The 24,900-nt window shown below is 48.5% G+C and overlaps 1 protein-coding gene across 9 annotated transcripts in view; it reads right to left on the bottom strand.

The window, feature by feature from the left end:
* Window positions 1–214: 214 nt before the first annotated feature.
* SLC8A3 (solute carrier family 8 member A3) overlaps window positions 215–24,900 on the bottom strand; it is a 113,423-nt gene continuing 88,737 nt past the window's right edge. For 2 of the 9 annotated variants that reach the window (XM_071427182.1, XM_071427181.1), the window contains 6 exons: window positions 23,915–24,021; window positions 13,108–13,125; window positions 4,316–4,440; window positions 3,684–3,783; window positions 2,330–2,605; window positions 215–2,018 (listed from right to left, as the gene is read on the bottom strand). In XM_071427182.1, coding sequence (XP_071283283.1) covers window positions 1,642–2,018; window positions 2,330–2,605; window positions 3,684–3,783; window positions 4,316–4,440; window positions 13,108–13,125; window positions 23,915–24,021 — 1,003 coding nt within the window. In that variant the 3' untranslated portion in view covers window positions 215–1,641. Of the gene's footprint in view, window positions 2,019–2,329; window positions 2,606–3,683; window positions 3,784–4,315; window positions 4,441–13,107; window positions 13,126–22,436; window positions 22,541–23,914; window positions 24,022–24,900 lie in introns of those variants that run through there. The other 7 variants (XM_071427183.1, XM_071427179.1, XM_071427177.1 and 4 more) reach the window with 7 other exon arrangements.

Genomic DNA, 24,900 nt, shown 5'->3' on the forward strand with positions numbered 1-24,900 from the left:
AGGCAGAACTTTACCCTTTGGCAGCCCCTCTCTTACTTTCTGCCTCCCAAAGTTTGGCTTATTTTAGGGAACTTGATGAAAATGGTTCCCTTTTACAGCACCTGTTTCATGATAGAAGAAATTATCTTCATCTCAAAAACACTTTACAAAGAGTAGGATTTTAACATTCTCTTACAGGGCTCTCAATTAAGAAATATGTTTCTAGATAGCACTGTTTATATAGATATAGGTATAGTTTTTATTTATTTTATTACCAACCCAACATTTCAATTTGCAGTTGTTGATGTAACTTATGACATACTCTCATGGTGGTGGGTTTTTTTCTTCTTTATCCTTAAAAAGAAATGCATTTCAAATTAAAATGATGCTTTTTTGTCTGTCTGGTGTTCCTAAAAGGTATTTGAGATGATGTAGGAGTCCTGATGTGGGTGGCAGTTTTTAAGCCCGTACCTGTCAATGGCCTGGAGACCACCAGCGAGGTGCAGGTGCTGTGAAAAATGGCGTAGCGACAGAATGGAAGCCACGGCACAGCTCTGGGTGGGATGGTGCTGGGAACATATGGGCACACTATCCAGGTTCTCCTGAATTCATTTCCACCTCTGAGCAGGAGGCCCACGCAGCCAACCTGCCACCACCACCATCCCAAGGAGCCACTGCTGTTTTCCCTGTCCCCCTTGCTCCCCCCAGGGCAGGATGTTTTATTTCTTTAGCAGTTGTAAATTAACATATTTTTCTCTCCCTGCAGTGCCACGAGCTCAAAGTTAATTATACAAAGACAAATGCCATAGTCAAAATATACATGACACATATTGTATTAGAGGGTTGGGGTTTTTTCTCCTTCCTTTTTTCTTAGCCCAGGCAGGTGATTGAGATGCTACATGCTCCAGCTTTTGTCACTAAATGTGTGTGACTGTGTGTCTGTGTTTGTATTAAAAATATATCAGTCTTGGGATGTTCTTAAAAAAGAAAGAAATGGAAGGCAGCAGGGGAGGAAATGGGTAATAGTGAAAAAGTTTTTTGACTGTGTCACAGTCTTTTGTGGCTTCAGAAATACACATGTTCAGTTCCAGCACTGACGGCAGCTTGAAGCTTTGAGTTTAACTTTTTAACATTTTTTGGATTAAGTAGTAAAAAAGAAAAGAAAAAAAGAATCAGCGTGCTCCCCCAGAACCAAAAAGCAACGAGCAAACAGAAAAAAAAAAGAAAAAAACCCCTACAAATTCCTGAACCAGACTTCTGCAATTCTCAACTAGTAAAAATGAGGAAACATCTCCTTACAGTGGAGGGGTGCTCAGCAGGAAAGGAGATGACCCCCTGTGGGAGAGGTGGCCTTTGGAGATAGTTGAAACTTTCATAATTTCATTGAATAGAGTCAGTGCCTGGGTTTATTGTGTTTTATTTCAACACTTGCCATTGTTGCTTTCTTTTGTACCATTTTTGGATGGGTTTTGTCTCTTTGTTTTTTTCACTCTGTGATGGTTTTGCCCTTCTTGGCACGCAGCTGTCCGACGGTCTGGGCAGCGGCAGCCCCTGACAGACGGCCGTCCGTCCCTCCAGTGAAACTGCGCTTCCAGGACTGGTGTGCGGTGAGGTAACAGAGGAGGGGTCCCTCCCCCGGCAGCACCGTCCCTCCACCGCCGCCTAAAACCCCTTGATGTAGCAATAGGCCTCCAGGGTGGCGAAGAGGATGTAGAGCAGCCAGAGGCTGACGAAGAGCAATGTCGTGGCCACTTTGCACCCTCGGGGGCCGCCCAGCTCCCCCCCAAGGTGGGGCCGCCGGCGGTAGAGGAGGACGCTGATGCAGATGAAGGCGAAGATGGTGAAGAGGGTGACGGAGAACGCCAGGGTGCCTGCTGACACCTGGAACTCCTGCCCCTGCGACGCCCAGTAGATCGCTGCCACTGACCACGCCAGCCCGATGCCCAGGAAGACGTTGACAGCGTTGCTGCCCGTGACGTTGGTGATGGAGGCATCAGCATACATGTCCTGGACGGCTGCGGCTTTGCTGGCAAAGGTGTCTGGGGTTGAGGGAGGAGGGAAGGAGAAATCACTGGGGGTCCAACAGGAGAAACAGACAGCCCTTCATGCCTGGGGGACAAGGGAGGCTCAGGTGTGTCACCAGCCAGGTTAGGACACAGACCAAGAGGTGCACAGTCCCCTCCTAGGTTCAGAGATCCCATGTTGCCAAAAAGCAAGGTGCAGACCTTGCCTGGAGACAGGGCTTTGAGGATACCCTAATCCCATCCCATGACAGAGCTTCTCCCCTGAAATCAGGAGCATCTCCAGAGGATTTACCTCCCACCCCATCCCCTCCCCACGGCCACCCCACCTGGTACAGAGGTGCCGAAGGCGACGAAGACAACGGCAGTCACCGAGTCCTTGAGGCCAATGGTGCAGCCAAAGTGGGAGGCGAGGTCGCCGATGACGGCCGTGAGCATGCCGATGATGAGAATGGAGACGATGAAGCAGGCCCAGCCATTGCAGTACTCGGTGGGGGGCACGCAGGCAAACAGCACCTTCCAGAAGACTGTCAGGAAGTGCATCACGTAGTCAAAGCAGGATGGCAGGCGCTCCTCACCAGACTCATCCTCGTCCTCATCACCTGCTGCAAACAACATGGAAGGAGCGGTCCAGCATTCATTCCATTGGGGCAGCTCATGCTTGTCTCCTCCACCCCAAGGCTCCAGGGATTCTGCTCTACTGGGACAAGGTGGAGTGGTGCTGGCCATGACAGTGAATTCAAGGCACACCAGGTCCTTCAGTGATGGATGAGGCTTGGCAAAAAGAATGTCTCCTAGGGACTCCAGAGCCCTCAGGGATGGGGAACAATGTAATGGGATGTTGTACCCACAGAGGAGCAGCCCTGTCCCTGAACACAGGCAGTCACACAGGAGGTAGTCAACCTGTGGTGATCACCATTGAGTGGCATGAAGAAATTATGCGGGCAAGTGATGTTTTGGACCAAAACTAGTGGAAAGTAATAAAATTGGGAAACTGGAGAGATCTTTTGATCCTCCTGCTCCAGAGCACAGGCTGGGCTATCCACTGTCTCCTATACAGCTGGGTGAAAAACACCCCTTTGAGGCAGATGCGAAACCAATCATCAAGGAAAGGTTCAGAAAGATGCCAAACTGCCATTAATGGCATAGATGTGCCTAAAACACCTTCCCCACAGCTGCCTGGCTCTGAAAGCAGTGAGCTCTCTCATCAGACAACAGCTGGCAAGTCTCTGGGCCTCTTCCTTTACCAGCAGCTGCCTCATGAGGCAACATCTCCAGTCATCATGTGGTAACTCTTCCTACTCCCAGGAACTCTACTGGCTATGACAGGACATCTCAGGACATCTCCCAGTAGGAGCTACCTGCACTGGCCAGGATCCCAGCCAGGATGGGATTTTGCTGCCTGCACACTGCTCATCAGATCACTGAAGCAGCAGGAGCACCATCATCTGACACAGCCTTTGAAAACTGGCCTTCTGGAGGGCTCTGCACCAGAAGATGGATCTCCTGGGCTCCTCACTAATGTACCTGCAAAAGCCCACTATATTTGGAGCAGAGGAGCTCTTTGGACTGGCTTTGCTGATGGGTGACCACAGCTGAGCATCAGTGACCAGGGAGATGCTGTCATTCCAGGATGCATGAATCCTGTGGATGTTCGTATGGATTTTCTGATGTCTCACTCACCTGCGCTCACAGTAATGGCCTCCATGAACTGGTCCCTCCAGGAATGTGTCCCTACAACCAAAGCCAGGTTTGTCTTCCTAATCAGCTTGTCCACGGTGCTCTGTTGTGGGAATAAAGATGCACAGCAGTTAAACCAGCTGCTAGTGGGTAAGGATGATCTTGCAGTACATTGTGGTCTCACAGACCCCTTCCAAACTATAGAAGTGTCACAAGCACTCTCCTACTAGCTAGATTAGGCCATGACCAGGGTTGAGCTCACCTTCTCGCTGGACTGGCTGATCCAGACCTCACCAGAGCCAGCTCGTTTGCCACATCTCAATCCTGAATAGGTTCCTTCTTCCCTCAACCCTGCCTCACCAGAGACAGCTTTGCTCCTGCATCCTCCTGCCCACTGGCTTCTTCTGCATCCATCAGGGCCTTCTTGCCTTTCTCTGTCCACCCCCACCAACCAGCAGCTGCTACTTTTGACATTTCTTGTAGACTTCATCCACCCTTAGCTGCATTACATACTTCTTTTCCTCTCTCAACAACCTTTTCCAGCACATGCTGCCTCCTCAGTCCTGCTCTCCAAGGCTGCTCGACAGTGCCACATGGCTTTCCCCTCCTGGAGGACCCCTAGGACACCTACTGACCTTGAACTCATAGGACTCCTCAATGATGACTTCCAGTTTGGGGTGCTCGCCGAGTATTGGTTTGCCCATCTCTGCTATTCTCTTGGCTTCCTCCTCTTCTACTGTCATCTTCCGCTCAGCCACCTCTGTGAAAGCAAGGCCAACACCAAGCTGTGGGCAGCAGCCCTCCAGGACCTCCAGGGCACCATGGGGGCTTGTCTGCAAGGCCTGAACATGGGCTGCTGCAGACTCCTCACAGCAGTTTGGGGGGCAGTGGTGGGGTGTTGGACCACAGAAACAAAGGACCGAGATTTCTGAATATCAGTCACCAAGAGCATAAGCAATGTGGTTTTAATTTATTAACAAAAAAACCCTTAAATGTGTCTTCAGTCTGCATTGGTGCTCTCAGTTGACACCCACTCTCCCATCACCCCTGCATCAGCCACAGTTTTGGGGAGAGCAAGGTACCAAACCATTCTACCATTTGGCAGAAGTGCCCTTTAAGACCCTTCTAACACCCTGACATGCTCCCTCATTTGAATTAACAAGAGACAGAGCCTTTTTTTCCCCTTTGAGTAGAAAATCATGGGTGGCTCCTTGTGCCACTCAGTGCTTGATCTAACACTCAGACACACAGTCACAACCACACGTAAACCACACATGAATTGGAAAAACGAACAAGTAATGAAACAAGTATTTTTTTCCATTCATAATACTGCAAAGGTGCTAAGGCACTGGAACAGGTTGTCCAGAGAAGGTGTGAATACCCTGTCCCTGGAATTCCAAGACCAGGTTGGATGTGGTGTTTGAACAGCCTAGGGAAAGGTGTCCCATGGGAGTGGGGTTGAAACCAGATGATCTTTAAGATTCCTTCCAACACATTCCATTCTGTACTTCCGTATTTAGTTTTTGCTGAAGGAAAGTAAACCAGGACCCTGGGTCAGCAGCATGCTGAGATGACCCTGTGTCAGGCTCGATCCCGCTGATGACCCAGCTAACCCAGCAAGGTGCCTCAAGAGGGTTCTGGTTGCCCAGATGGGAAGGAGCATCCCAACCAGCTGGAAGGGTGCCTAGGCCTGGCCCAGGTCTTGTCTTCCACCCACAGCCTAAGTGCAGGAAGATGCTGATGAGCTCTCTGTAAAACTGACACCTCAAGAAAGGGGCTGGCTTTCCCCTGGCTTTCCCGTGCCTGAGCAGTCAGGGTGTACAAGCTCCAATACAGGGCCCAGCTGAGCCTGGTAGTGCAAGCTGGAGCTCTTTAGAACCTGGGAGGGCATATCACCAAGGCAGAGCATCTTGTTCTGGCTAAGCAGTGGGTCAGATGTTACCTGAGGTTTCCGGCAGAGCTTACAAATGCCCAGGTAATGCCTCAGATGTGACCAATCCCATGTGGACTCCAACAGATCTCATACTACACACTAGAAGTCACATAGAAATTATGCAGTCACAGGGAAATCTATTTATAAACTCTGACTTCTCTCTTCATCTGCCTGGCTAGATTGACTGCAAAGGCTGTAAGCCTTGCCAGACCTCCTGTGGCAGGTGACATTATTATAACCCATCACAGAAACAGAAAAGTTGCATCCATCATTTAAAATCAATGATGTACATCAAAACCCTCACTGCCTAGCTCCAAGACAGCATCATCTGGATTTAGGAACCCCTGTAAGTTTAGAAAAAAATTGCACAGACAGAGGAGCACAGCACCTGGAGAAAAAGAGATTCAATGCAGGGGGATGCAGGGGGCACACCTTTTCACTGAAAACGTAGTTAAGATCAGAATGGGCTGCCCAGGAAGGTGGTGGAGTCACCATCCCTGGAAGAGATCAAGAAAGAACTTGATGTGGTACTTAGTGCTATGGTTTAGTTGACATGGTGCTGTTTTGTCAAAGGTTAGACAATGATCTTGGAGGTCCTTTCCAACTTTAATGATTCTATAATTCTATGATTCTTTGAAAATGTTCTGCTTTACACTACACTTGGAGGCATGAACTGATGATTATCAAGAACAAGATGTAAGGTACTTGTATTCAGTGGAACAAGGAGTCTCATATCATGTACATCTCTTTTTCTAAGACACAGAACAAGAAAGTCCAGTGTCTTGCGCCGCCTGGGAGTGTGTGAAGATAAGCTGTGTCCATCAATGCAAATGCAGGTGGCTCACACATCATTTGCCATAGCACTTATGACATGACTTTGCTTCTGTCTGAGCTCCTCATAACCTGAAGGTCAGGGGCAAAGGCACCCTCAGCTCCACAAAACCCAGCTTGGCAGATGAGCTTGAGCACATGCTGACATATGCTGACAATACAGAACTGAGCAAAAGCACTACGGCCATCCCAGAAGGGTTGCAAAGCCCAGACTTGGTTGACAGTGTGACTCACTACAACCTTCCCTGGAATAAACACATCTGAAAAGCTGCAGTCACAGTTGGCGGCACAGTCCCTTAGGCTCCTGCCCGCTAGCTGCAGTTGCAGAGCGCAGAAAGCAAATGCCTGGAATCTGAGGAAATGCTCTGAAAATAGGGAATATCAGGCAGCATTTCCTCAGCTTAACAACTCCAGGAGAAATGATGCAATGAAACCTCAATCCCCAATCTAACTGATTACAAAAGCCTTTGGCATGGTAAGAGAACATAGAGTCTCACGCAAATGTTGTGCCTCTAGGCAAGGCTGAACTGCAGGCAGGTCTGGAGGCACATGCAATGCAGCAAGTTTTCTTATCTCCACAGGAAATGGTATCCAACACAGCTTTATCCCAGAACCTGGCATCTTGCTTATGCTAGTTTATGTACTTGCACCAGGCAGGACAGCAGAAGATGTGAATCCCTCCCTGAGGAGGAAGATCTCCTGCGTCTCCTCTCTGTGTGTGCCACATCCAGGGCGGTTGGGCAGGCTGCATGGGAATGCCTGCCTGTGTTCACAGGACCTTCCCCTTCTGGCATGTGGCTTTGATGTCTCTGCAAGCCACCTGTGGATCACCTACTAATGCAACAACCAAGGCAATCACTTGCCAGGCAGCTCTTAGAGTAAATCAAGCAACACAACCACGTCCAAGAGTGTCTGTCAGCCTAGGGGCTACATGCTATCATGAGCACAGGACCAGAGACCCCACAAACTGAAGGTGGTGGGAGTCTGCTATTCCAGAAGGCACCTTGCCAGCAGACTAAGTGCTACCAGAGGCACCTTCAAGCCCTAGGTAAGCCACTCGGAGTGAAGAGACAAGCTGACTGGCAAAGGAGACCTTCAGCCTATTGACAGCACACCCAGAGAAACATGAATAAGGGAGGCACTGATGTCACCTCCTCTTCCATGTGTACGGTGAACAGGGTGCAGACAGAAGGAACATGGGCACCCAAGATGGCACATCAAAGGGCATCCTGTGGGGACAAGTGATTGAACATGACTGCCCAGCTAGGTCTTTCAATGTCAGCTGCAAGCAAACCATAGGAGAACAGGCACAGGGAGCACGTCCAAATGGGTACTTCATAGAAATGTTAATAGTGGAAGCTTTTGGATAAGGAAGAAAGAAGGTAATTCCTTAATGTCTCATTAAAATTCAGTCACATTTGTGAACGTGCAACAGGAACGTAAAGCACAGAAACCTGACCTAAACCTAAATTTCAAAGGTGCATCTGAAAACATTTAAGCTGCCATTGTATTTTCACTGAGGCTCCATCCTAATGTAGGAGAAAAACACAAGACTCCTATGTCAGTACTGTACTGGATCTTGCTCAATGTACCTATGCAAGTGACCCATAGGTGCTAAATATGAGGCTCCTGACTGTTCTCTGAAATTAAGGCAGTGGCAGGAAGGACAAATTTAGGAGCCCAGCTGATATTTTTTCTCCAGAACCTATACTCGCCATACAGTTAATGTGGGCTGAGCACCTTCAAAGAGCAATATGAAGCACCTACATGATTCCACCAATTCTGCCCACCTATTGTTTAGGACACATGAGCATCTTGGGGTGGGAATCAGTGTCAACCTCTGCAAAACACCAGATCCCATCCTAAGCCTGCTCCAGGCCTCTTGGGTCTGCCTGTTTCAATGGGATGCTGAGGGCTGAGCTGAGCCTGTGTGTACTGACCCAACAGCTGAGAAGGAATAAACTCTTGCACAAACCCCAGTGGCGGAGAACAATCCCAATGCTCTGGCATTTCAGGGAAGCACTTCAGCCAGCACAGGGTGCACCAGCCTGCCTACAGAGCCACAGGAGGTTGCTATCCTCCCTTGCTTCCATCAGTCCTTGCAATCCATCAGGCTGCTCACTTGCTGCAAGTGTGGAATATGCTCCCACACAGTCTGGTGTAGGGCTGGGCTCTTGGAGGGCTCCTCCAGGAAGCAGAGACAGGACATCCGTGATGTGTCACACATCACCCCAGTATGGCCGCCTGCAAAGAAGACTACCAAGGGCAGAGATAAATAGAACACAAAGTAGGGAGAGCAAGGATGGGGGGGATTGTATGTTGGGAGAGAGATTTTAATTTGGAAGGTCAAGTCTGTCAAGGTGAATGCTGCCAAGCTGCAGCTTAATTATTAACTAGCCTGATTTCTGTTTGTATCTGCATCAGTACCTACTTTTCAATGTGGATTGCACCCTGGACTCCCTGCTGTCAACTCCAATTAAGCCTGATAAGGTCTGGCTGTGCCTATCGAGAACAGAGCTTGCCAGGACCTTCTGGGCTGCCTCTACCTCCTCCCTGGGAAGGAGAAGGTGGCCAGAGAGGGGTCCCCTAGACCCTGTCTGCTCTGGCACCTAGGTATGTGCTACCATTGAGTGTTACAAACCTCTCTGGGCAGCAGGAACACACACAGGCTGCTGAGGCCAGGCAAGCTGGGGCTGCTGTGCCAGCTGCTGCACCAAGGTACCCTGCTCCTGGTGCCAGGGAGCCAATGAGGTAGAGAGAATATGCTACAAGCAAGTGACACAACAGGTGTGGTAAAATCAAAGGCTGGGTGGGAGGAATGAGGATCAAGTACGCTTTTGCTTGGGCTGTAGCAACAGCCACAGCTGATACCCACTAGGTGCTGGACTGTGCAGGAAGCAAGAGGATAAACCACTCCATGCTCTCATTCGGCCTTGTTCAGACCCTTAAAGCTACGACAGACAAGAGGGCTGAGCAGCTCCTGGTTATGGTCCTGCCACTGCTGTGCTCTGCAGCCCTGGGCATGTCTCTGCCATGCTCACTGCCCAGCTTTCACTCCACATCCCTCTCAGTCTGTCTCTCTCAACTTATGTCTGCAGTCCATCCCAGGACTTGAGCTGCAGTGATCTGCAAAGCACTTTCAGACCTGCATATGACAGGCCATTTCTTGGGGTCAAAATACTGTAAGCATATCCCCATCTCATTGTATTTCTTCCAGGGAAAGGGGAGCACTGAGCTATGTTCCCATATCATGCACTGCTTGCCCGCTCAACCTCCTTCAGAGTTGGGAGGGAATCAAACAGGAACTAGACATTGCCTATGGCCTCCTGGCCACATTATAAATCAAAGTTAGACAAAGTCCATTTCTATGGTGTAATCTGCCCACTGCATCTTTTGAGCTGAAGCAGGCAATGGGAAGGCCCTGTAACACCATCAGAGAGGTAGATACTCATCACCTAGGCAATGCTGCAAAACTACCAAACCATGGACAAGTTTGTGTTCCCTGACACTTGCTGAATAAATTGGACTAAAACCAGCAATGTATTAATGAAAGATTGCTTTGAAGGCCATTTCACACTCTTCAAGCTATCTTGTCTCCATCCATTTCTGGAGTAGGCTTGTATCTGCATGAAGGTCACCCCTTTTGGACACTATGCTGCTACGAAAAAATTAAAACAATTAAAATGGGATCTTTTTTGTTGTGGCTTAATAAGAGATAACCCTGGCTAAACAAAGTAAATAGAGAGCATGAATGAGTTCCTCTCTCCAGTGCATTGTCAAGCTGTCAGTCACAAGTGGAGAAGACTTCTGGCTAAAAGACACTCTGGCTTTGGAGATTAGCATATGGATATGCCCTTTACAGAAGCACATGTCCACATACAAGCACTGGCAGCCTAGGCTGCCTTCTAAAATGTAAGGAATCTGCTTACTTAGCCCTGAAAGCTATTCTTGAGACATGATACATCCCATGTACATGCCCAGCATTCCTTAATGGTAACTGGGAAATGATACACATTCATGAGAGGGAGGCTAAGGCATAGGGCTGGGAACTGAGCATTATTCCACTCCTGGCTCTGCCTTGAGATTGCTGCTGACATGACCATCCCTGACTGGCCAGACAACTGGCATCTCTGCTCCTCAGTCTTTCCCACTGCTAAGTGGACATGGGAGTTTTAATGCATAAATAAAGAAATATATTTAGACGTATTTTCTTGGAACTTGATGAGTATATAGAAATGATGATATAGAAGTATATACCATATAGATAATTCCATAGCCCTTTAAAGACCTAGATCTTTAGAGCCCAAGAATTTTCAAGCAAAGGCTGTGCCCAAGCTTTCAGTGACTTTTGCAAAGGCTGGAAAGACCTTGAGAGCAGCTCTTCTACTGCTGGCAAGGGCAGGGACAACTGGAGTACCTTTGCACTTTGGTATCAAGTATTTCCCTGTATAAACAATATACAGAGTGATAAAAGAGAAGGTCAAGAAACCCCCAGACTCTCAAGTCTCTCCACAGCTATGCCATGCTACTCTGAAGCCTGAACAGTTGGTGTTGGACACATGGCCAAGTGTTGCATGGCCTTGCAAGTCTGGCTCAGAGAGGGAAGAAATTTGGAAGAAATAAAGGCTGAGCAGAACCAGTTCCCTGCCCAACTACTTCACCTTGTGTAAAATTCACATCCCTGTTTTCCTTGGGAGAGCCCTGCCAGGCTGGGGGGGTCAAAGTCAGGATCCCTCATTTCTTCCCAGGTAAGGGCTCTTGGGACAAGAGAGGCATTGTCACTTGGGCTCATCCATCAGGGTACCCACACTTTCTGTAAAGAGAAGGGATTACTCTTGTGAGCAGGGGCTGTGCAGCTGCTGGCCCTGCAGGGGCTGCCAAAGCAGTGCCATGGGAAGAGGAATGCCCCAGGGCTGCAGAGGAGAGCCAGGACACCCAGCAGTCCAGCGACACATCCCCAGGAATGAGATGTGCAAGCTGCTCCAGGAGGCAAGGGATGAGGTGTGGGACTGACAGATTCCACTGGAACATTCAATAATGCAGTTTTTAAACAAAGATTCCCGTGCGCCAGTGTAACCTAAATCCAACATGACATGGACTAAACGAGGACGTCGCTTCTCTCCCCACTGATTAGCCCTGATTGCTGCTGAGTGACACTCCAGCATGTGCCTGCTTGCTGGCTGCTGCTGGATTGAAGCACGCGTGGGGGCCAAGCACCACGAGCCAAGCGCACGTCACATGCACAGAGAGCACCCTGAGGCAGCTCGGCAAGGGGGGCACCCCAGGGACCCCTCACCAGACAGAGAGGAGGCTCCCCCTTACAAAAAGTAACTTTTCATAGCTGGTGACCAAGTTCTCCAGTAACAGCTGCCAAAAGCAATCAGGCTGGATCAAAACAGAGGGAGGAAAGTTATGTTATTTTAATAGGAATTATTTGGTTCCCAGGGTTCTGATCAAATTAGGCAGCTACTGAATTAAAGCAATGAAATTACTGGGAAGGAGGCTGTGCTCAACTTATTTCCAGTCCTCCCCGATCTGAAGAGGTAACAAAGGAAACTGTCCAAACCATTCCAAGGAGTTTTCCATAAACACCCTAAGCTGGTATTTGGGGAACTGGGGATTTCTGCCTGCCACTAGCAATTTTCTAATTAGTCCAATAGAGGGCTCAGGACATCCCCTGTGCAGCAGATTTGGCATCCTCTGAAAAGGGGCCAGACTGAAGCCTGCGTGGCAGATGCTGCTCCTTGGATTTGCAGCACAGCTCAGGCATCATGAATGCTTTGGTTTTCAGGCCTGCTCGCAAACCTGTGGGATTTCAAGCTCCTCTCTTCACCCTCCATGCCCACCCTTATCCTTCAAGAAATGCTTCTTTAGTGGAAATTGAACAGTAATCACATCTGGAATTGAAGGAATAACTACAATACAGGAGGCATACACTGCACCACAACTGCACCACAGTGGGATAAAGACAGACCAGTGTAATGGGGATTTCAGGCAAGGAAGAGGGGCTCTGTATTAATACACATGAAATCCTCACACAGGCACAGGAGATGCAGAGTGCAGAACCAGAGCTGAGGGTGAGGAGGGAAATGGTGCTGATCATATTCTGGTAGTACTGCTCTGGTGCTGGGCACACCCTGGGGACCCCCTAGGATGGGAGGTGGAGAGCACAGGGGTGAAGGGACTGAGGGGTGACATGTGACCCTCCATGGGAAGGGGACACCTGCACAACCTTGTACCCTTACCCACCCCAAGCAACACTGTCCCACACTGTAGAAATGCCACCTCCCTGCAGAAATCCCTGTCTTCCCCTGTGCATCAGCACAACCCAAGCACTAGAGCTGCCTAAAGAGAGTCTCGAGTCACAGCTTCAGACCAGGTATAGTTGCCTGTGTTGCTTTGCAACTCTGTCTGGATCATTTCCCCCAAACTGCCAGGAAAAATGTGGAATATGGGAAATGCTCTTAGATGTCAGTCAATCAATCAATCAGTCAGTCAATAAATCACTGTTATTTTCTTAATTGTACTGCTCTTAACTAGACCAGACACAAACATCATGAGCTGAGGTTGTCTACAACACAGCAAACACAAGCAGGGAGGCTCTGACCAAAAGGGACAAAAAGAGAGCCAGAGCAGCCAGAGGAAAGGAGAAAAAGCACTTACCTTGTGTGAGCAGTAGGGCTGTGGTGAAAGAACATGAGAAAGACAGAGAGAGAAAAGAAAAAAAGGGAAGAAGTTAATATGTACCAGGAAAAAGCCGTTCTGCAGATGAAGGCTGTCAGTGAGCAATGGACATGGTGCAAGGCAGCGTGCAAGCTCACCAGGGCTGCATGTTGGGCACAGGCTGGGGAGCAGACACCACAGCAGCAAGATGGAGAGGAGACTGGGGTGCTCCAGTGAGCACCACGGCACTGGCTCCCCAAAGTCACCCCTTCCCCCCAACAAAGGCAAAGGGATGGGATGCAGCGGGGGGAAGTGGCAAAGAGGGAAAAGGAAAGGGGAGAAGGAGGGCAGCTACACTTGCCACTGGGGCCTGACACAAGCCAAACTGACCCAAAGGCGTGGGAGGTGCCCCTGCCTAAGCTGGGTATGTGTGGTTGTGGCAGGGCTTGGCACAACTGAGGAGCCCCAACAAACCTGTAGGTACTGAGAAGAGAAGGTGATGGGCAGCTCATTGAGAAGAGCAGCATCAGAGGGAGGCACTGATTGAACAGATGGCCTCCAATGTTAAAAGGGGCAGGGGTAACACAGCTATGCATCATCCCCCAGGATGGTGCCCTGGCTCACCTACACCTATCCCACACCCCACAGGCACCACTTTCAGAGGCTCAGGGTACCTAGACGAGCTTAGCCACATGACTGTTTCTGTCCTCCTGGATCTCTTTGTTCCAAATTGCTGATCTGCCTGACAGTGCTGCATGGACACAGGCCATGCAACATCACCATAGTGGGATGCAACTGCCTGTCAGGAAATGTGACTTCATGGTCTCAGGAAATGTGACTGCATGGTCCTCTGAGATTTGAGGTGGGAGGAAAAGAGGAGAAAGGAGAGAAGGTCCTTGCAAGAGATGACCTTACCCTGGCTCTCCATAAAGACACAGTCCAGCCCCTTTGGCAGTGACCCCCTGACCCTCTCCTCTCTTGATTTCTCCACTCCCCAGAGCTGTCACAAAGAAACATCTGGCTGGATCCCTCTGAAGTATAACCCACAGACAGCCACAGCTTACATCCAGGTATCAAACCAGCTGCAGCTGAATCCATATAACTAAAAATCTCAAACACTCTTTGAGAGGGGCCAAGCACCAAAGCTTTAACTTCTATTTGTTTTTCAAACAGCAAACCAATCCCTGAAGACTTGGTTGCACGTGATGACAGTATTGTAATTACTAACACTTATTATCATGCACTTTTAGTCTCAGAAGCTTAAAACTCTGTACAGAGTCAGTATTAACAGCCCTATTTGACAGATGGTGAAGCAAGCAAAAAGAAGCTAAAGGGAACATTTTGCAAACTCAGAAGTGGGCTGGAGTCCAAAAGTGCTAATTTTCCCAGCCTTGCCGGTTTGGACCTCTGAAAAGCAGGCACTTTTATATAGATGCACCCAATTGTATCTGTGCCATTTGAAAGTGATTTCCTAAGCAATTTATCAAAGGTCGCACAGCACATCCATGGCAGAGCCAGGGAAACTAATCCTGAGTCCTGACACCCAGTCACTTCCTTGCTCTGTTGAGCAGCAACCATGGGCACGGCTTTCCCAACAGAGAGACACCGACCCAGTCAAGATCTTCATCCACTGATCCGTCTCCTCAGCTGGAAGAAGTGTGGGCAACCCAAGAGATCTCCCTTGTCCATGTGGGCAGGTAGAGGCACAGTGAAAGGTGAAATGAAGAGGCTCCTTGCTGAGCAACTCTTCTGTTTCAGGGTCAATTCCTTTTGAGAGTCAAAAACTTTGGGGAAACTATTCATGAGTACGTTCTGCATTAGGTAGAGTGCCACTGAGCCACAAGATGCAAAGGGATGTTTGCTCTGCCTGCACCTCCTGACATCCACACAGCTCTCCTTGAAGTCTCCAACAGGCTCATCAGTACCCCTGGTAGCATGACTCTGGAGATTCCTTATAGCTCTGTCCTGCTGCAGTTCATGCTGTCATGTGACCTTCTTACTGTTCCATGGTCTTCTGGCTCTCCAGTCAATGTACAGAAATTTAATTTGCCTTTTGCAATTACAAGCATTAGTACAATGGGTCAATTTGGTGTTCAAATGTAATATAATGAAATATTACTGGGACCCTAAGCTACTGTGGCTATTAAAAAAACCATTGGTTCCTCATGTTTGTTAAAACTGTTATTATACTGCTCTGGGATTTGAGTTTATTTTTTTCCCCATTTCCTTGTGAGCCTGAAAAAGAACAATTTTTCTCCCTTTCACTTATGATATGATACATGAATATTTGAAGAAGCCTATAAAGCTATGAATGAAACATCAAGAATACACCATGCAGAAAGCCAAAGGATTCTTCTGTCTTTATATTTCTGAGTGAATGCTGTGCATGCAAGCAAGAAAATGATTTCACGGACTAAAGCTTTCTTCCTGCACACACATCTGCTAATGTGCCCTTAGCCCTGACCTGTAATGTTTACTGACAGCCCATCTGGGGATGCTGTACCTGTACCAGCTTCACTGATGGCCTCCGTGCTGCTCCCATCCCACAAGCCTCCCTCCACTCTCCCAGCCTGGGCTGCATCCCTCCAGCCCTCCCCAGGGCACCTCTCCCTCTGCTGCACTGTTGCTCTGCACATCACGCTCCTTATGGGGCCAAGCCAGGCCACCTCACTGCTCTTGGCATTTCAGGTAGTCTCAGAGGCTTAACATGTGTACTCTTACAGGGAACTGCTAAAATTAGCTCAGCAGCCAAATCCAAAATAGCAGTCCCAAGTATCCCTTACCTAACCCTTGCATGGTGTGACTGTGGACAAACACGTGTGCCTGCAGATAAGGGGGCTGTGACGCTGACTCACCCAGGAGGACCCACAGCCTTTAGCTCTGGATCCCTGCTCCTCCTTCACTGGGGTTTCTCTTCCCTGAAGGCTTGGTTTTGACTAGGTGAAGTCAAAATTGCATGCATGAACTCTGCTTCCCTTGCCACCCCTGAAAATGGACAATTTTAACCTGAATTTTAAAAAGCTGCTAAAAATCTGTGTACTAATAAGCCATTTATTCTGCATGTTTTTGGCATACTTTGAGGTCAAATTCTGCTGTGACATGCATGTTGGTGTGGGTTACAGATCAGGAATTTCATCACCTCCTGTGTTAACTCCAAAAAGCTTAAAGCAAGAGGAACCAGGCTTGGGATTGAAGCAGACCAGCAGTCCAGCAATCCTGTGTTTACAGCAACCAGATGTGCTGAATGTGTATCCCAGCCTTTTTCTGAACAGTGAAACATTTTTCTCTGCTGTTTACCTCACTGAGAGATTTGACTATGCTGCATGCTTTATTCTGGACGCATTCTTCATTAACATAAATCTTTTCTAATCAGTATCCCTAAAGAGTCAGAGAAGCCACTGTGTAGATAAGAGGATCCTTGTTAAAGGCCTGGGATTTAGAGAGGGAGTTGCAATGAGAGAGAGGAGGATGAATTTTGAGGAAGTTCTCAGTCCCACAGCAGGGCAGTCAGAGGATGTCACAGGCAAAGAGAACACACTGCCTCCACCCCCTGCACACTCAAAGGTGACCAAGAAGTGCCCATGTGAAACACAGGCTCCCTTCCCAAAGAGATAATGGTCCCCCATCTCCCAGATGTAACTGTCCGCAGGCTCTGCCTCCAGATTTGCTCACTGAGGTGAGTAAAATGTTTCCCTAACAGATTGTGAAGAGACCTAACATGGGGTTTTTTACAGGCTAAACAAGGCAGAGATTTTGCAGCATTAGCCTGAATGCTATTATTATTGAAGTCAACAGCAAAGCTCTTGCAGACTCCAAGAGACTCCTCTCCATCAGGAGAATAAGGAGCATTCAGCCTTATCACAGAGCTGTGAGCAAATTATTAAACCTTGAGGGAATGAGGTAACAACAATCTAACATTTTTTTCCTACTCTCATCAGCAGCTGATGGAGTTGATGAAGGAGTTTCTTAGCATCTGTTCACACTTCAGAAAACTGCAGCACATGTATCAATACAGCTTACCTTAAACAGGTATAGATCTTTGTAACAAGTCAAATAATTTCATCAATATTTTGATATAGATAACTTGATGGATTAATCCAAGCTGGGAATCCTTCCTTCTTTGCAATTCAATCCTTTCTCTGTGACTCCCAATCACATCCTCCCTCTGGGCACAAAGCTTTCCCATCAGAGGTGCTGACACTTCATTAGAAGGAGATGTGCTATGAGATTTGTCTGCACCAGTTGATTCTGTGCTGGGAGGGCTGAGAAGACTTCAGACAAAATCCTCCCAAGCCAGGGCATGCCACCCAGCTGATAACAGTGTTTGCCAGCCATCTGCACAGCCATTTCCAGCAAAGTCATATCTTGTGGGAGACATGCTTTCTGAAGCAAAACTTCACATGAAGGTTGTCAGTCCCTTTCACAAAACATAACCCTCAGAGTCAGCCTTCAGGTATCAGCCCTGACGTTGAATCTGCCACCACTGTGCCATGAATTCTCACAAGCTGATTCCCAGTAATCCTCATGTAACATATTTTTCCAAATGCCATTTGCACCATTATCTGCAATCAAGTGAAATCTTCCAAAGTAGCCTCACTTGCCATTCAGGCTGTATCAACACTAAGATTAGCCACAATTTAAGCAGATGAGCAACTTCATCTAGGGAATGCAAAGCAAGTTCTTCTCCTGTAATCCAGGGCTGAGGAAAAACTGTAAAAACTGATGTGTGAAGAAAGTATTACTCCAAAATCTTGCTGGGACAGCAGCAAAATCTGCATTCTGAGTTGTGAGCTGACATGATAGCAGAGATGCTATGAGAGCAAGAGTCAAACCAACAGACAGCATCTCTTCATAGAGGAAGACACTCACTTCCCTGCAGGAACCCTTTAAAAAGGTGCTGACAAAAGGATGCCCAGAAATATGGTGAAGAGAAGTGTCAAAACCCTTCAGCACTCAGTAAACAGGGATTCAGGTTATATGACTTTGCATATGGAGGAAAGGTGAGACAAGAAGGATTTGAAGATTAATTTCTTAGAAATGGAAAGGACAAAAAAAGTCAGGAAACCTGGAAAATGGCCAGGAGGATAGAGAAAAGCAACATTTGCCATCCTGGCCAAGCAAAGAATATGAATCTTTCTCTTTGATTTCTTTTTACTCATTCACTTAGATACAACAAGCTTGCAGCAAGCACCATCTTTGCCAGTGCTCTGTGCATCTGATATGCCACTACTGAGTCAGCACTGGTCGTCATCACAGGCCAGGCTGGCAAGATACCAATCTCAGATCTGTTCTCATCTCTTTGAATTATTGGAGCACATCAACAAAAAGAGCAGCTTTAGTAAAACTACTTGATGTGATTTGTTTGGATGATCAGAAAGACTTTGAAAAACTCCAGCTGCAGAAAGTGATTGATGAAAAAGAACAGATGACCTGTGAGACAAAGCAGATGTAGCATTTATGTAGCAGAAGTAAGTAAGTGGTCAGCTCTTCTTACAGCAAGGGTTAATAGCTGAGTGTCCCAAGGCTCAAAGCAGCATGACTCATGTAACTGGGGATGAACAGTGAGGAGCAGCATCTGCAGATGATGCAAAATGTTCCAGTTCAAAGGCTGTATCAGTGGCTGGTCTGCATTTTTTTATGCAAGCCCTGGTCAACCTGAAGACAGGCATTTGTGTTTGCATCACCACAGGAACACTTCTGTGTAGAGATGATTTTTCCTCCAGTAAGGTGCTAGCAGATGCAGAAAGCAAGAGCAATAGGATGAATGTCATGCTGAGTTCTGGTCCTCACAGAGACTATCCTGGAGACCCCTGTGGCCCACAGCTCTGATCAGGGCCAAGGAGAAGTTCCCTTGACTGGAGGTGACTGCTTTGTATTGGCAGGTGTACAGGACAGCACAGACAGTAATGCAAATCAGCTGTGTGGTAGTAAGCCCTGCTCCCACCTGCCATCCTCCTCCACTGCATGTCTGTCAGGAGCCACTGCCACCACAGCCTGCAGCAGTGTGGGTACCCTCAGGGACAGCACACTGGGTCTGAATAGCACCAGGCTCTGGACCAAGTTCTGCATCCCAAAATAAACCACTCAAACTCTGCCCCAGGCTGCTTTGAAAAGCACATACTACTTCTCCCTGTCATCAGCTCTGCCATCACTTCAGGGAACATTTCACCCTTGATTTCATCACTGCCACCTTGTTTGTATCCCTGAGGTAAGCTTGGAGCTGCCCTCTGCATGGAGAAGTCCTGGGCTGGCTGCAGGCCCTCAGCACAAAGCTGTGGTAGTGTAGGCACAACTAGCTGTCTCTGCGTGACCTGGACTGCAGATTACTTCCAAACACGACTGCCATTCATCTGAGGTGCCCAACACCACCCTGCTTTCAGAGGAGCCAGGAGAGGTTTTGAAGATGCTGCAAATAGCTGAGAGCATCAATCCTCCTATAGCACCGAGGCACAGGCTCAGTGTGACAGAGCTAAGTGAGGAGTAACAACAAAACAAGGACACACTGTCAAGAAAACCACATCTTTTGCAGCACTGGGAACAAATGCATGAGTAGCCAAAACCCAGAGAGACTCTACCTCAAAAGCTACTGGGCCTGGGTCCCCAAGGAGAGGCAACAGCTGTGCTTTGCACTTGCTGTGTGAATCACGTGGGGGTACATCCATCACCACAACAAAACCCAGCAAAGCCCCTGCTAGGGGACTGTGGTGTGGGATTTTCCCCATCTGTGGGCACAGGGCAATGGCAGCACCCACATGATGCCAGCAGGAACACGCATGCTGGAGCCAGCACGAGCATCCCCTCCCAGCGCTGCACGGCGCACGATGCCCCAGCATGTGCAAGCCCGAGCGTGGCCCAGGCTGCCTCCTCTCCGCCGGGAGCCAGCTGGTCATGCATGAATTCTGTGAAGCTGCTGGCCACAGCATCTGCTCTGGATCACTCACAATGCTCTCAATGGGAAAGCCTCTCGTAGCTCCTTATTCTTCATGCCAGGCACAAGGTAGGCTCATCGGAGGCGCCGCAAAGTGCACAGAGTACAAAGATCCCCAGTACAGAGCTGGGGGATCTTTCCAGATGCCCTGGATTTAGTGTAGCGACTGTGCCACCTTGTGCCAGCAACATTTACAAATGCAGTTTAATCTCCTGCCTCTCATATTTTAAAACCATGGTGCTCTCACTCTCTGGCTTTTCTCTAATGAGGCCAACTGGGGCCCTGCGTCTCCTCCCTGGCATGGTCCTTTACTTCCTCCAGGGTAAAGAGGGTCTGTCCAAGGGTGTGCCCTCACCTCCTGGCCTGCAGGCTCTGTGCTGCAGATCAATTTAGTCCAGCTCTGACCTCTTCTCTGCCTCTTGCAAATCAGACAATCACACTGACTAGAGCTGATATAGATGTAAATAAGAGATATATGATACAGCAAACTGGCTCTGTAGTCCTAGCAACAATGAGGACGTTTTACAACTGGTCCACTTCCGGGGCACTTGGGTTCTTTCCAAACACTTGCTCTTATTCAACCAAGTGCAATGTGACCTGTGTAGGAAAAAGAAATATAGGACTTCATAAAAACAGCCCATTTATGACTCTATATTCTGATTCTGCTCATTGTTTAGAAAAGGCTGCAGGATTCACAGAGAACAGACAGCTGAGAAAAAAATTCATTGTGTCGCTCCAAGCTACCAAGCAGGAGAAAGCCAGGAGCCTGTGATTTTCCTCATGGACCTGCTGAGACGGAGGTGGGAGACCCATGGACAGGAAGACATCTCCACACATGTGGAGAGGAGACCCCAGTGTGATTCTAGGACTGAAGACTTTGATCCAGGATTTCGCCTTCACAATGCCCAAGAAGAAATCTGAGCACACTGTGGGTGTAGTGAACAGACAGCTACATGGATGCTGTGGCATTATATAGTTCTTTTATATGATGGAAAAAAGTAGTAAAATAACTAGTGGCTACAAGCTGAGGCCAGACAACTTCTACCTAGAAGCCATGCTCACATCTTTACCCTGGCAGGCAACTGATTGCTGGGACATACTCCCATGGGATATGGCAAGGTTGATCACTGCTTCTGCTCAAGGGCAGATGGACTTCAGTGAAAACTGAGGGCTTGTGCTTGACAAAGTGAAACCTGATATCCCTCATTGCCTGTGGACTGCAGGAGGCAGTCTAACAGTATTAAAATACAGGTTTACATTTTACAAGTCCATGGATGCTGTATGATACTGAAATGCTAATGTAACCTGTGTCTATCCTGAACATCCTATGGAGCAGTCTATGGGAGCTTGGACTGGCCAGAGGGCAGCTGCTGTGCTGGTGAGGTAAGAAACAGAAGACATTTCAGCAAGGGAGAGCTGTGCTGTGCAAGGTATGGGCAGCAGCCAGGTGTCCCACCACCAACAGCAGCACCTGAGAGCAGAAATAAGCTTGTGGGCACACACATTTGGCTCTCTTCTGTAACAGGCACCCAGAAGGATTTGAATTCCTTTTTGTAAAGTGCCTCTGTTTAAATCTTGGCCCTCCTAGGCCACCCTAAAGCTAGTGAAGCCAGTGGCAAGACTCAGTGAGAAAGGGGTCAAACACATATAGGACAAGAACAAAGGTAGATGTAGGCAAGACACAACCGTAAGTCTGGGTTTATTCCAGCAATGAATCCTGGCCTCCTGGGAGATCCTGGGTCTCACTTCAAATGAAGCAGGACCTCAGTAGAGCTTCACACCCCTCACCCTCACAGACTGTGATTGTTTGTGACACATTTAAAGGGGTTTTCAAATGAAAGACATGAAGAACCATTTCAAAAAAAGTGTAAGCCAAGTTACTTCACACCTTCTCTCTTCTCCTATGGACTTTTCATCACTCTTCATAGGGACCCAAGAGCACCAAAGCAGTGCCACTGGAGGCAACAACAGAGGGAAGGACAGGGGAGTACAGGAGGAGTTGAAGGGGGCAGCCATGCATTACACCCTTCTCTTGCCTTTTGCATTCCCCAGGGTCCTGGCAAAGAAGCAGGAGCAGGGAGAACAGCAAAGGTGTGCTCAGAACAAAAAACAGATCAAGACAAGGAAACCCAATCAAAATAACACAGCCTCCGAGACTCAAGCATTGCACAAAAGGAGGATCAGAAGTAAGCTAGGCTCTTAAAGGCACAGAGATGACACTGAAACAGAGTAAGAGCAGAATACAGGAGGGCAAAGAGTAAAAGTCAATCCCTCTACAGGAGGAGGAGAAAAGGAGGAAGGGTAAGGAGGAGAAAGAAGGTTATATTTTCTGGATTTGGGGTTTGGATACTTGATTCTGATTTTTTTCTTTTTTGCATTTTTTTCATAAAGGATCTCACACCTGATATTCCTCGTTCCATCCATTGCGGTTCACCAAGGGCAATGAAGAAATTCTCCTGCCTTTCGTATTCCTCCTCATCTACTATCTTAACCCTTATGGTCTTCCTGTAGGGACAACAAGAGAGACAACCGTGTACAGCGGGTCAGCTGGCTGGAGGCGAGGCAGCGGCGGCGGCGGCAGCGAGGGCTCCTGGCACGCAGCCCCTCCCGCTGGGGCGGCGTGCGCTGGCCGGCCTGTCGGACACAGCATCCTCGCAGCGGCTCCTTGGGAGCGGGCTGTTAGGGGCAGGGGAGGCTGGCAAGGGAGAGAGGAGGCAGGGAAAAGTGGGAGGAGGACCTTGCTGATGGTTAGTGGAAGGTGACTTCTGCAGCGCATTTTTTTTCAGTGTCAGATGGTAATGGAAAGGGTATCAGTTGCCTGAAAAGCATCAGAGACCACCACCCTGAGCTACCCACTGCATTTTAGCTGGAGGACCAATTTCTTCTTACCATTAATAATCAATACAGTAATAATACCCTCACGATTAATAATAAGTCTGCAAAGACTCTGGGCCGGGAACCTGAGGAGAAGAGAGAGACACATTCCCCAGTGTGGTGAGGTAGGTCTCTGCCAGTGGCTACAGCTCCACCAGCTGCTAAGGAGGCTGATGGTTCTAACTCCCGTTTTTAAAATGGCACATCTTACTGCTTTCTCTTCTTGATAGTATCCACCCATCCTCCTGTCCTGTTCCTCAAATGAGGATGCAGTCTTCCCAGGGGATGGACAGCTTTGCTCACAGGGGACACAATGGGACAATGCCTCCAAGGCTCAAAAAGAAATGCCCTGGGTACTGGAGAAGGTCTAGCCTCTTTCCCTTGAGGCCAGCTTATCTGGCCCCCTCCACTACCCCTGCAATGTACACAGCTGCTGTGAGACCTCAGGCAAACCAAAGCAGGCCCTGGCTCTTCCTTGCCCTCAGCTCCTGCTCCCAGAGTTGCTCTGTGACAACCAGACCAGTGTACAGCCTTTGCCCACTGCTTCTCAGAAGTCACAGAGTTGCTTCTCTGCCAGGCCTCAATTCCTGTGGTTTTCTAACATGGGTCTGACTGGAACAACCCATAGGACCAGGGCTGGGGAATGATCTCCTGAGATGCTGGATGTGTTTCTAGCCAACATCTTCCCACTGACACTACAAAATTTTGTTGGGCCCTCCAGTGGGGGTGGCAGAAGGTTCCTCTCAAGTCACCACAGAAATATGGACAAGCAGGACTGCTCTCCATCCTTCTCTCTCTGCTCCCCTTGCCACTTTGCCTCTCAGCAGCCCCAGCACCACTCCCCATGCCACCCCATGGGTACCATGTGACACAGTGTGCGTGCACAGCAGTGTTTAGGGCAGAGCAGTCAGAGACAGAGAGACATCAGAGGAAGAGAAGAGGAGGAAGGAGATGGAAGAGAGGAGGAAAGAACGTTAATGTTAGTCTGCAGGGCCAGTACTACACCTTTCTGTAAACTCATATCCACCATGCGGGGGCTCATCAGCTCAATGAAGAAATTCTTGGTTTTTTCATACTCCTCATCATCAATTACCTTGATGTGAACTGATTTGCTGTGGATGGAAAAATAATAAGGGTCATAAAGGGGAGAGGGGAACAGAGAAGCAAAAGTCAAGGAAGGACAGAGTTAAATGGGTACATTAGAGAGTCAAAGTTTTCTCACCCACTGAACATACTCAACATGGCCCTTTGAGAAAGGCTAAAGCCCCCCTTCTGCAAGCAACACTGGCCAATTTTCTGTTTAACCCAAAGGCAGAATGGCAGGCTAAACTAGAAAGTGAAGTTAGACAAAAACAATCCCCCAGCAAACTGGCTCAGGGCTCAGCCGGTGGGCAGTGAGGTCTGATGGCCAGCAGAGAAGCAGGCTTCCCTCACCCTGTTACCCCTGCACACAGACACACACACAGACACACACACACACACACACAAGCACACACACCCTGCTGGCACCCTGCTGCTGCCTCAGCTTCATTGGCCTGCTCTGAGAAGTGCTGGCTGCTGGAGCTGCTGAGCAGCTGGGCAGCAGATCCTGTGTTTCTCCTTTGGCAAATTTCTTGTAAGTTCTTTTACCATTTTGTAGGAAAAGAAGAGCTCACTCTGTCATGGCTTCCTTCACAGCAAATACATGCCTTATGCAGAGTACTGTCCCACAACTTTCACACCCAAAGAGAACAAGAGAAACAAGTCAAAGACTGCCAACCCACTGCCTCCTTACAGACAGGCTGCACTGACTGTTGCAAGCTCAAAACGACCCCTGCACTCCCCTCATTCTGCCAGTGGCTGCAAAGGTTCATGCAGTCACATCCCTCACTTGTGACTGAAGACATCAATGCTTTCATTCCAAGCTGGCATAAGCCCCTCTTAAATACAACACTGTTGGCACATGTAACTCCTCTGAATGGGTACCCACTTGCCATCTTGGGGCTCCTGGA

Source organism: Agelaius tricolor, unplaced genomic scaffold (genome assembly GCF_023055355.1).
Source record: "Agelaius tricolor isolate 1412-34295 unplaced genomic scaffold, bAgeTri1.0.p SCAF_5, whole genome shotgun sequence".
Taxonomy (NCBI): Eukaryota; Metazoa; Chordata; class Aves; order Passeriformes; family Icteridae; genus Agelaius; species Agelaius tricolor.